The sequence below is a fragment of the Artemia franciscana genome, chromosome 5 (assembly GCF_032884065.1).
Source record: "Artemia franciscana chromosome 5, ASM3288406v1, whole genome shotgun sequence".
NCBI lineage: Eukaryota > Metazoa > Arthropoda > Branchiopoda > Anostraca > Artemiidae > Artemia > Artemia franciscana.
The window spans coordinates 12,795,321-12,809,397 of NC_088867.1; the positions used below are offsets into that span (position 1 = coordinate 12,795,321).

General features: G+C 35.9%; 1 protein-coding gene across 1 annotated transcript in view; it reads left to right on the top strand.

The window, feature by feature from the left end:
• The window catches only part of LOC136026988 (carbonic anhydrase 12-like), a gene marked incomplete in the record, with an annotated part of 95,660 nt that overhangs the window by 63,720 nt on the left and 17,863 nt on the right, over nt 1-14,077 (top strand). The window contains 1 exon segment of the mRNA XM_065703865.1: nt 3,213-3,318. Within this exon segment, the coding sequence (XP_065559937.1) occupies nt 3,213-3,318 (106 nt within the window).

Genomic DNA, 14,077 nt, shown 5'->3' on the forward strand with positions numbered 1-14,077 from the left:
AATACATATTGTAGCAGTTTTTGAGATATACTATTTTGAAAATTTTGCTACTAAGAAAAAAAAGAAAAATACTGTTCAAAAACGAGCGAAGGCCTTATTCCCTGTAAAAAAAAAGGCAAAAAGGGACATGTGATCCCTCCGTCACTCATTCCGGCTTAACTTCATGTTCTTTTTAATCTCATTTTTTGAATTTTTTTTTGCTCGAAAAATATGAAGATCTTTATGACTTTACTGAGTGTCTCTGTCGTCTCTGATTCTTTTTTTTAATAAATGAACAGTCTAATGATTTAATAATAAAGTTCTGTATAATATTAATAACACTTATTCGCTGAACTTTTAAATTGTAAGTCTAAACCCAAAATATTTCGCACAATCAATCTATAATTGAATTTCATAGGCTTTTTAAGATCTTAATTTTTTTTTTTGGGGGGGGGGGGGCTTATAATGTACATTATTATTAGTTCTATTCCTTATTGTTAATTGTATCTTCTTTTTATTCATGTGAGTGCAGGGCTGGTGAAAGATAACAAAATAACATATGGAAAGTATATATAAAAAAAGTTCAAAATAGGGATGAAACCTTTTATATCGACAGTGAAACAGAGGTTGGATTTCGGAAATTTTTAGAAGTAGGTGTTACTTAACTATAAATAATATTGGAAAGTTCGTCCGGGTAGGTATGAGGTATCGTGATGTTTTTTAAATAAGTAGTTTAATGTCTTTTCAGTCTATGTTTGTTGCTGTATTTTTTTACTTGTTTTGTGTATGTCACCATGGCCCAATTGGGCTTTTCGGTGAATAAATATATCTATCTATCTATCTATAAAATTTTAACTGAATATTTCGGACACATATACAGTGTCCATCATCAGCAGTAAAACTGACCTATATAAAACCCTATATGACCTATAAAACTATAATATATATATATATATATATATATATATATATATATATATATATATATATATATATTTAATATATACATATAAATACATATATATATATTAAATATATATATTAAATATGTATATATATACATTAAATATATATATATATATATATATATATATATATATATATATATATATATATATATATATATATATATATATATATATATATATATATATGTATATATATATTTATATTTATATTTATATATATATTTCTGGTGTTGTGCTGAAGCCGGCCTTTGGACATAGGGCCAAAATATTCACTGAATTGAATTCCACTGTCTTGAGAAAATTTCCCTATTGTTTCTAAGTTGTGTTTGTGTGGCCTTCGCTGCTATTTAATGTTAGAAGGAGAGTCTTTGATCCTTCCTGGATCTGTACACGCAAAAACTGTGTCCTGTTTTTTTTGTTAATTAGGCTCCTATGAACCTTACCTAATTCATATAAATAAAGGACAGGTTAGCGCATCAAACCACCACCGACTTAGAATTAAAGAGAGTAGCAAAAATCTTGATTTCAAAGTATAGAAAATATCAGGGATCAAACGCCTTCGACATTGATTCAAATCACCAAGAAAGACAAGTCCCACTGATCATTCTCATTTATAGAATGTTTTTCAAGAAACCAAAAAAACTATTAGTTATCAAAAGATTCAAATTAACCATTGTCAACTTATCTAGCGTGTACGCTAGTAGTTAGTTTTAAGAATTTTTAATTCTATTAGCAAGGGTCGCTCTTTACCAGGCCTTTACATTGATTATTTTGAACACAGGTGTTGGCTACTGATGATTTAGTTTTTGTTGAAAGGACAAAATAGGTTTTGATCTTATTTAGACTGTTACAAGGGAAAAGGAAGACCAAGAACTCTTTTTGTCGTTTTTGCAGCGGCTGGCTGGCTTTGGTCAGAAAGTAAAAACAGCGAGACGTATTCTGTATGATAAAATACGATTTCCGTAAATTGCTCTACCCGGGCATGCGCGATGATTGTTAAGGTATTGTTAAAGACTATATAGTGTCATGCTCCATGACCCTTAAGCTACAATTAATAACGTTTTCAGAATTACTCATTAACAGCCACATCTAAAAGGGATAGGAACGCGACCTAATGCTTATAGTACTGAGCTATAGCACCTAGTGGCTATAGAAATGAAGTTACGCCACTTACCATCAATATACTTTTCTTTTAGACATTCTGGTATGTTTTTGAGTATATGCAGGAGTTTAGCCAATGGAAGGTGTTAGGGACGGAGCACCTTTTAAAATGTAAAATCTATGTAAGGACACAGAATTTGGACCGATCAGAAAATGAAATACTTTAATTTGCGGTTAGACGTCCCTCCCGAAATATGATGCTCGTTATCCCATTTTCTTATTTTGTGGCTTTAGACTCTAAGTACTTGGTTGAGATTTTATACTGACAAAATATCCTCTAAACATAAAGACCAATATACCAAACAGACTTTTTTTCGAATATCTGTTTTTCTTCCAATGCATAAATCTGATTTAGAGTTATGCTCTCTTACTCTATTAATTCTATTACTTCTCTATTACTTCTGTGATTAGTTTCTCGTTTTTACTATTATGAGCTCCTTTCTTGTACAAACCTGTAAAATTGCATCTTTCAAATTTGGTTTCCAGAAAATTTTGAGAAAAGAATCAAAGTTCTTGTTCAAGTAGTTCATCTAGGTCATGGAGTGATCAACGAGTGCCTGGAGGGGCGAGGAGCAAACCTAGAATTCTTTCTCATCCATTCCAGACATCCGTTCCAGTTTTAGGTAAAGCTTGTTTATGACTTCTTTTTTCTAGGCCCCTACCCTGCTCTAGGGTAAAGGTAAAGAATACAGCATTGGACTTGAGAGTCCCTAACGGTGACACTGATCTACATTTCTCGGCCCTTCAGCCAGAAAATGTGATAGGGGGGAAGGGGACAACCATTCTGTGCTTTCGCACACCCTTCCAGTTTAATTTCTCCAGACATCTCTAGGTACCCATTCAGAGCTGGGTCAACTCTGGCTGAGCTTACAGAGTCACGCCATTGACCCCCGTCCCAAACTAAATAGTTGGGTACCCTAGGATTCGAACCCTCGCCCTCTCAGGCAAAGGCCTAAAATTTATTGCACCAATCCACTCGGCTAGGATTGCCTCCGGCTAGGAGCGGGGTTGGTTAGGACCCTGCTCTTCCCACGGAAAAATTTCAGCAAGTAATTAATCATTAATCTATTGAGTTGCTGAAAATGTTTACGATGACTTTTTTAGATACCCAGTGGAGATACACTTAGTTCATCGCAATACCAAATATTCTTCAGTACAAGATGCTTTGACTCAGCCGGACGGTCTAGCTGTTATTGGAGTTGTGTTTGAGGTAAAGTTCTAGTTTTCTTTTGCTGTTGCGCTCTTTAAGGATTACTCAATGCTAAAAAAGGTTGAGCAGCTTAGAATGACGGAGTAGAATAAGAACTAATCAACACAGCATCCAATGTAAAAGAACTCTTATGCTTGTCTGTATTAAGATAAAGGAAACTTATCATCGATGCGTTTCCAAACGATACATTTTAGTTCCTTTTTCCGTACGTTTCCAGAAAACACATTACAAATTACTGAAAGCTCAGAAAACTCAAGGGGTATTGTTTAGCCAGGAGTGGCTCTTATTCCTACTACAAATCTCTTGTCAAGCTTGATGATCCTATGAAAATATAAAAAAAAATTTTGATCAGCTATACATATTGTGCAACATCATAAAATATAACAAATCCCCATGCGCAGCCAAACTCATGAGTGGGACTAAGAGCCTAATGCTGAAATCTTCAACACGCTGAGGATCGTGTCGCTGCTGTATGGAGGAAAATGGGTAAGAAACTGTGACTTAAGATTTAAGTTTGCTGACATTTAATTTAATTACACCTGTTCGTAAAGGTATCCGATAATACTCCATTAATTTGCCTTTTCTAGAAAATAACAATATTATTACTGTTCCTAAAATTGAAATTTTACCAGTTTCAGGTCCTTTTAATTTTTATAAGGCTCTATTTATGTTTGATACTTTGCATAAAAATGGACCTCAATGTTTGGTTAGTGTGTTTGAGAGAGATGAACCTGAATATGAGACAAGGAATTCGTCAACGATTAGAAAACCGATTAAAAGGACTATAAGGTCTGCATTTTCAATTCGCCATGTTCTTCCTTCTATATGGGAGCCCCTTCCTCTTGATATAGTTCAAGAGACTGATGGGTCGACTTTTCGTGGGTTGCTTAGGGACCACCGTTTTGGTATTTATGACTTATGATATTTTTTCTTTATATATATATATATATATATATATATATATATATATATATATATATATATATATATATATATATATATATATATATATATATATATATATATATAAAGTAGGGAAATAGTTCATAATAGTGTTGTTATATTAGGTTAGTGTAATATAAGGGCTTAAGTGCTGCTTTTTTTTCTTTTCTTTTTTTTTAGGGGAACCCATTGATAAGTGATTTATTTTGTAGTTTCGAGAATGACCACCCAAGCCATATGGACAAATTTTTCTTTTTTTTGCATTTTTACTATTTTTCAAAAAAATTCTCTCTCTCATTATCCCAAAAGAGTGCGCAAGAAAAAGTTGTATATATCTGCTCAGATACCGGACTTATTTTGGAGGGTGGGGGAGGGGGGAGGGGTACCAAAAAAACTTGGGTTCCACCATTGAATGAATGAATGAAATTTATTACCCGTAAAAGTATAAAAAACACAAAGTACGGAGTATTATAAATAACAAAAACGATAAACAGCGAAGAAAAAAAATTCAAACTAACAAAAGACAACATGGACTAATTAACCATTATCAATATGGAAAAAAGGCTGCAGAGGGTCATAAACGTGAATAAAGTTGATAGTCTTTTTACATGAATCGTCACTGGAAGACCGAATCCGAGAAGGCACATCTATTAAACCAAATCGAGCAATTATTTTTTGTTTCGGTGCCATCTAGGAAGCCGGAGGATGAATTTGCAATATCTGAAATAAACCGTACGTAGAGTATGTCGATCTTTCTTACGAAACAGATGAGCCATGCCTGATAAAAACAAAAGCACAGGGGCACAATAAGCGTTATAAATCATGCACAAACCGTTGCGGTTGTAATGGCTTTTGTTTGGGGATATTTTTCCGTAAGCGACGCGTATGTTTTTCACGGCTTGATTCACTAGGGATGAACAGGTAGTGGAAACTGTTGAGCCGAAACACAGACCAAGCCAACTAACTAAAGAAGAACTTGGTAGAACTGCAGTCCCAGCAACGAATGGAGCGACCGCATAAGGGCTATTAAAACAAATAAAATCGCATTTAGACGCATTAACTGACAGTCCAATCTTGGATAATTCATTGGTTTATATAGTAAAATTAGAAAGAAATCCACGGCGGGTCCGGGCAACAAGAAGAACGCCATCTGCATATTCAATAGAACACAAACCAATATTACCGTAAAAACAGAACTTCTAGGGGGACGCAGGCACGATACAAGCACGCATTTAAATATACTAGGAGACAATACGGCACCTTGCCAAACTCCCTTATTCATTTTTACCGGGTCAGATGTTTGGCCATTCCAGGTAACTTGAATTTTAGACTTTGAATGCCAAGAAGACAATAAACTCAGTGCGGAAGGATTAACACCTGAAGACGCAAGGGAAAATAGAGCCTGAGAGTGCACAATATTGTCGAAAGCTCCAGAAATATCAACAGTAAGACATTATAAAGACATTTTAGTTTTTACGGCATCTTTCATGAGTCGGCTTAAAACATGATGTGCATGGGAGCAACCGGAACTTTTCCGAAAACCAAATTGAAAAGGCGTAAAATCACAATTCGACTGGCAATTTCTGGCAGCAACAAATGTTCAAGCAACTTACTTAAAAAACACGATACTGTAATGGGACGATAATTTATACATGACGTGGGGTCCTTGCCTCGCTTTTGAATAAACGTTACACGGCCACAAAGGAAACTATCAGGAACGAGCGACTGTGCTAAGCAAGACTGGAAAAATATTTGTAGATGGTTAAGTAGAGCAGGACAATCATAAGCAAAAAATCGGTAAAAAAGGCCATCACCATCAAGGCTATTTGAACGCTTAATTTTCTTAAAGCCCGGCGAATTTCAGATATTGTTACAGGCTAAACGTGAGCCTGCAGGAGACGGTGTGTCCGCTATGGTAAAAGCGGTTTAAGCAAAATTTCTCACCATTAATAACCTTATTCCAGGAGGCCTTATCGGTGGGGCCTGGCCATGCATTCAAGCGTGCTCTCTTCAAACTGGCCTTATATTCAAGTTTACAATTTTGTTTCATAGAGAAAACAGCTCTGGACGATGGTCGGTCACATGATATCCACATACGTAGCCAAAATTTGGCATTTTGCTTAGCACATTTACTTTAAGATCAACGTTCCAATTAGGCTTTCTTGTACCAATCCGAACTTTATCCACAGGCACTGCAGCTTTGGAAGCTGATTTAAGGCAATGGACAATTTGATAATAATAGCAATTTAGGTCAACCCTACTTGAAGGCGAGGAAACTGACGTTTGCAGCAGGTGATATGGCACTTTTATGGTCGACAGTAAAGCAGTTATCGTAGCAAGGTATAGTTTGACATTAGCACGATCCCAGTTCAACTTCGTATGCCACTTCAGCTGAGCAGAAAGTGTTTTACCAGATAGCTCACAGGATAAATTACAGCTAAGAATAAGGTGATTGTCATCAATCTTCTCTTCATTCACCCTGACAATCGATGATATTAAGCTGGAACTGGAAGAGATCACGTGATCCAGGTTCGATTTTGAACAGCCTCCGTTATGAATATACGTGAATGGGATGCTCTTAACTGCGATGTGATATATGCTAGGAAGTGATTCTAGCAAGAGGATTGACCTATCGGAGGTACCAAGAATGTCACAGTTAAGGTTAAAACCCAATTTAGGTCTTTCAAACGTAGATTTTCGAGGAGAGACTTTAAACTGGAGCAACATTTAGCGAAAAACGTGAACGATGCTATAGAACGTCGATTGCAAGGTGAGTAAACGTTTATAAAGGCTGTACTATCACATTGAATCGCTAAGATGTTATCATCACAATGAATCACAGAGGGCTTTGATGGGGAACGGAAGAAAATTGCTAGACCACCAGAAGGGCGGCCCCTAGGTTTCATGGCCTCTTGCGAATAGAATGGTGGACAGAAGATCGCTTTAGGCTAGAAACGTTTGATTTGGTCAAAAGATGTTCTTGCAAGAACACTATGTCATAGACTAATAATTCATTAATTAACATGTCTTTGTCTTTTGTGCCGTTAATATTGAGAGAAGCAAAACTTAAAATAGTGGCTTGGTTCATTTTGGAGGAGAGTTCAGAGCGCGTTTGATCACTGGGAAATTCATACTATAGGAAATATGAGCTTCGCCGCAGTTGGCACATTTCGGAGCCTCTAAGCAAGGATTGTCTTTAGTATTGGAATGGCATCCAGAACATTTAGAGCACTTCATCTCATTCGGGGCACATGGGCAGTAAAATAACGAATGATGGATACTTTGGCATCTAAGACACCGTCTAGGCATTTCTTTGTATTCCGATATTTTAAAAGACTCGTAACCCAAGCGCAGACCTGTAGCGATGGCAGATTTTAGTGCAGCGCAATCAAGGAACTCTAAACGGAATGTATGAGGAGCCGATCTGGGTGGCCTCAACAAGACCAGGAATAGCGGGGATGAGTATACTGCTAGAAACACTATCGGGAAGTCCTCTAATTACTCCAAGAGGTTTGCGATCAATCACTTTAGCAATAATATTTGGATAGCTCGCAACAGCAGATGCGGCAAGAGAATTGGCGGAAACTTTATCCCGCGTAACAACAACCCATTCTTTCATTACGGTTCGGAATTTACCGACATAATTCCGTCATGTCCGGCGAAAGAATCAAGCTTTTCCTTGCGAGAAACCGGGTCTCTTAGTTCTGGAGGCAGATATTTAAGAACGACGGCATACGAGGGTTTGCGATTGGTACCCTTACTATCTGAGACCAAAGAACTATTTATAGACGTTGTTGGACTATTAAGGTGAGCAAGTGATTTTAGCTGATCAAGGCACTGGTTGACTTTGGTGGTAAGGATAGAATAAGCTGACGCCGAAATGCTAAGGACTTCAGAGGGGGATTTGATCACGAACTCTGGAATATCAATATTTTCTGCAGAGCAGCGAGAAAGAGTAGCGATAATGTCCGACAATGAACTACTCTTAGCACTGGGTCCCGAACGACGAGGTATAGGCTCATCTGGGAAGATTATATAAAAGTTTCTTAGCGCCAAGAACATCTTCATACGGGAAAAAAATCACTAGCGTTTTTTACAGTCGACTGATGGTCCAACCCCTCATCGAGATTGTGCTGAGCAAAATTCAAAACTGGGCAATAATAAAGCGTACTTGTATTCCAATTGTCCATGATAAGCAAATTTCACTCACGACTCGGCATCAGTCCAAAAACAATTAAGCAAAAAAGGTATATCCACAGATAAGTTCTCAATAAGCACAATTATGAAATGATCCACACTGGCGAAATGAATGCAATGAGAATAAATAATAACTTATCTTTGAGTGGGGCAAGTAATCCAGTGATTTGCAAGGAATCCGAATATTTCAATGCACGACTCAGATGATAGTAGTGCTGAATACTAACTCACAGCCACGATCCATAAATAATACTTAAGCCGTAATCATTTACAAGTTTATACATTTATCTAACAAATACATTTGTTTTTTATACATTTTGTTTCAATTACAAGTTCAAAAGTATTTCACTCGTTATTTATTCCGAACAGGCACAAAGTTAATCCGGCTTAAATTCAATTAGTTGTTGACTGGTCCATTGTTATATCTTCCCCTACTCCTGTAGTTAGCGCAAACTGTAATCTTTTTTGGGGGATATCTGCCTGTCCCCTCCCTAGATCCACCCCTGTATTTGGGCATCGATGTGTCACTCGTTATGTGTGCCGATGATATACTCAGTAATACAAATTTCAAGGATTAAGGGAAGTTATAAATGGTTGATTTCTGAATATGTTAATATTTTTGATGCTGTTATATTTATGTTTTTCATCATAGCACCGCAATTTTGACCAAAATTCGCATACTCCTAGGTAATGCTCTAACCTAGGTAGTAAACTCTTACCTAGGTAATAACTCCTAGGTAATAACCTCTTACCAGCCTTTGACTGGTAATTGTTTCCCATCTGAAGTTTACTCGTAAAGCATCAGCTGAACAGTTGTTTTTTAAGGGCCTACTAAACATACTGAATACTTCTACCCTACAAATGACTGATTACCCGCAAAATACATGAAGAATTTATTCTTTGTGTCACGTTCACTGCATGAATAGTAAGTATCTTTTAACCGTTCCCCCGGGGAAAGAAATTCAGGAGTCTTTAAAAAATATGAAATAGTAAACCGGTGTAAAGCAGTTATTCCGCGAACGGTCCAATTTTTGTAGTCGCTGAATCAATATCAAGATATGTAGCTGGCTATTATAGGCTGGTTTGAACGCAATTTTAATGTGTGGAGTTTTTTATTTAGCTTTATTGTTGTTTTTGATAGTACTTTTTGCAACTTGTTATTATTCGTGATGCGAAATTAAACCGTTCATTGAATCCACCGTTTAATTAGCATTGTAATTTTTCAAGAATTTTTTTTTCTTACTATAAACTAGGATTCCTGTTTACCCATTGTTCATTACCACAAACTGATTTCTGCAAAACGCTCCAAGTTTTCGACCTTCTACAATTCTAGGATTGATTTTTTATTTCTTCAAAAAACTTCTGCAGCATGTTTGCTCAATCTGTGTTTGTTTAGAATCAGTTAATTTTCTTTTCTTGTACCTTTACCCCTCCTCTTGCTCAATGTTCACTATTACCTATCATTTACTTCTTTAATAAATCGGTAAGGCTCTCCCTCTTTTCTCCTAAACAAGCTGATGTTACCGGTACGTTCAGGTCAGATACTTTAACATTTCACCTTTTCAAGTTTATTAATAAAAACAACTGTTTCCACAAAATAAGTTAACAAAATAAGTTTTTCAAAAGAAAGTAAATAGCTCCATTAAACCAAAAATGCGCAAAAATAGAATCAAACAATTTACCATGTGTAACACTATCACAAGTCAGCATCGATAAATAAATGAAACCCGAAACGAACAGAAACTATAATAAGTAATCGAGTCAAACTCGAAACCAGCAGAAATTAACATGAGTTAGGCTCAAAACCCCTATGCCTTCCCAAGCCGAGAATATAATTTACACTTTACTGAAAAACAAAATGAGTATGCGTCAGTTTAACATATTTATGTCGTTGCCAGTTTTATGATATATATTCCTTAAAATGTTAATAGTATTTTATTTATTAAAGCAATAAAAGTGAAAACATTTAGTTTTATTCAGTAAAGTGAAAATTATGTTATGGCCTGGGGAAGGCGTAAGGATTTTGAGCCCTACTTATGTTAATTTATGTTCGTTTCGAGTTTGACTCGGTTATTTACTATAATTTATGTTCGTTTTGGATTTCATTTATTTATCGATGCTGATTTGTAGTAGTTTTACGCTTGGTAGATTATTTTATTCTATTTCTGCTTATTTTTGGGTTTAATGGAGTTCTTTTTTTTTACAAAACTCACTTTGTCAAAATGTTTTTTAATTAATCTCTGTTCGTTTTATATAGACATAGTCTTTTCAGTAAAAAATTAAATACCAGTTAAAGTAATTTCGGTCTTCCTGTAAGAATTTAGCCTACAGTTTGGCCTGCTATTTGTAGGATGGTGTAGCTATTTGAAAGTTTTTAGACAATTTCCAACAAAATACACCGTTTTGAAAATTTGGACACAAATAGTTGTGTTTAATTTGGTTTTATGCCTTAAGTAGTTGACATGAAAAATAAAACAGTAGTGACGGCCCAATCTGTTTAAACAGACCCAAAGCTGCTACTCTTTTCTTCTCTTAATGATTGAAGATGACGAAGAAGTTAAACGGCGTTTCCCTCAAGACACAGGTGTTTTTAATTTTCTTCAAGATAGAGGTGCTTATTATGTAATAAGGTTTTCTTTCTAAGAGATGCAGGTGTTTGTTAAGTCATAGAGAATCTTTTCAAAGAGATGCACATGCATTTTAAGTAATTTGGAATGTTTTCTGAGAGAGATATAGGTGTTAATTACTTAAAAATCCTTCTGGGGTCCCCACCAAATCAGGATTTCATTGGATGTTTCGTCACAGGGTCTACTTGTTACGTGATAGGGTTTGTTTACTTTTGGTTGTTACATAATAGGACTAGTTAGAGTGGAAGCAAAAAATATGTTACGTAATAGGGTTTGTTTACTTTTGGTTATTAGGTAAGAGGGAATGTCAGAGTCCACTAGTCAATCGGGGAGTTCTACTAAGACATTTTTCTTCAAGATATTTTTTCAAGACGCACTAAGAAATTTCAATACACTTTTGAGACATTTTTCTTCTAGACATTTTCAAGACGTTTCAAGACATTTCAACACATTTTTAAGAATTTTTTTCTTCAAAACATTTTTGTTAAAAGTGTTTTTTTTAGTTCTTACCTAATAGTTTCTCTGATTCTTAAAAAATCGACAAAGGCAAGATGGTAAAAACCTCTAGGGCCTGCTAGAGGGGAACCTTCAAGACGCCGAACCTGTAGTGAGCAATTTCACCATGCTCCTAGCATTAAATTCAACTCGGGTGCTAGCAACCAATTACAATGGGACCTCTAGTATCCAATTCCATTTGGGGGCTAAAATCCAATTTCATTGGGAGCCCCTAACCTAACCTATTGATGGCCATAGCATCCAATTTTACTGAAGGATTCTAGCATCATATTCCATAGGGGCCCTAACATATATTTTCATCGGGACACTAGCCTAACCACCAGGGCCCTTGCAACCAATTCCAATGACCGCCCCGGCATCCAATTCCATCACGGCCCTAGCATCCAATTCCAACAGAAGCTCTTCACGATTAATTGCAATGGGGCTCCCTAGCAATCAATTTCGACGGGGGATTCTAGCATCCATTTCTATGAGAAGCCCTAGCAACCAGTTTAACTGACATGACAGATTAAAGATGTTTTAAAATTTCTTTGGATACTATGTAATAGGGGAACGTTTACTTATGTTAAGGATGACGCATTCATACATAGTTTGTTTCTTCAGGACCTGTAGGGAATCCCCGTTTGTAACTGAGGATGACTTACTCGTTGGTGCTAGGTAATGACGATGTACACGTGGGATGTTACATAATACTTTAAGAGATTTCATTTTTTTTCAAGGCATTTTTCTTTTTTTCTCTCAGGGAACATTTATTAACCAAAGATCTTATGTCCAGACTATGATTTGAAAGGGATTCCTCCTTCCATAGATTGGAGCACTAACTAGTTGGACTATGAAAGTGTTTCTACTATATTGATTCGCCTAATACATTCTACGTGATAACCTATTGCAAGCAAGGAGATTCTCCTGTTCGCGCATACTAGAATTATCAAATGGTTTGCATGTTTTCACCCATTTCCACCTGCGAGCACAAGCGTCCCAATGCTATTGAGTTTCACTATATTAGATAAACCTGCATGTTACAGCATTATTAATTTTCTAAGTGACCTTGACAGGTTAAGTTACATAGTAAATGTTACATAGCTTTGGCTTTAGATATTTCTATACGTAAATCATTATTTATTGAAGTTTTATCCAGTAATAAATAATATAAAGAACTATGGCGTTTTTACACACAAATTTCATGGATTGAAAAACGTTACAAAATAATTTTAATAATATAAAATTCTACTAATGGAAAAAGAGAATCGTGTAAACCCCATACCTAGGATGAAATATTGGCAAAAACTACCACGAATTAAAGAAAGGTGGGGGTCCTTGAAAAATTCTCTCATTTCCCAGTTAGTGGCACTCAATGGCTTGTAAACAAAATCCTCTAGAATCCATTATCACACATATGGCATTTGTCGGGCGTTTTCCTACAAAATATTCATTTACATTACAATCGACTTTTCAAGCTTAATGAAAAAGCCCCATCAACGTATCTACTGACAACTCCTTGCAATTGAGGCTGGACTGGCATAATATACCAGCCCAAACCTTTCTTTAACCTTTTCCCCTCAAAAACAAATTTATGAATTAAAAAATGATCATTCTTTTTATTTGAACAGTGGAAACTTGCCATTTCATTGCCGGATTGCGATATTTTACAGCAATTACAAGCCAGTAACACTCAGTGGCTGACACATGTCATCCTCTAGCAAGCATTATGACGCATATGACATTCTACGGGGATTCTCCTGGAAAAATATTTTTTATACTAGAATTAATCGTTTAAACTTAATGAAAAATACCCATTAACGTTTCTTCTGATTATTCCTAAAAATTGAGGCTAGAGTGGCAAAATGTACCAGACACCTTTCTGGCAAAAATCATCACAAGTAAGGGTTTTCAACGTTTTTACCTAAAAAATAAATTGATAAACTAAAAAATTACCATGCTTTTTTATTTGAACAGCGGAAACTTGCCATGTCATTGCTCGACTGTGATATTCCATGGCAATTTCAAGCCTGTGATACTCAATTGCTAACGAACGACACTCTCTAGCAAGTTTAATCACACCTATGACATTTTTTGGGCTTTTCCTGCAAAAAAATATTTATTTATACTAGAATCGATAGTTTAAACTTCATGAAAAAATCCCCATTAGTGTTTCTTCTGATGACTCCTACTATTTGAGGTCAGCCTGACACAATGTATCAGCCCCTGATGACACCCTTCTCGCACACATTATCATACCTACGGAGTTTTAAATCTTTTCCCACAAAAATAAGTTTATAAACTAAAAAATGAACATTGTTTTTATTTGAACAGGGGAAACTTGCCATTTCATCGCTATATTGCGATTTTTCACGGCGATCGCCAGCTTGTGACACTCAATGGCTGACAAACGGCACCCTCTAGAAAAAATATTATAAACAAGACATTTTGGGGTATTTTCCTGTGAAAATATTCGTTTACCCTAGAATCGATTGTTT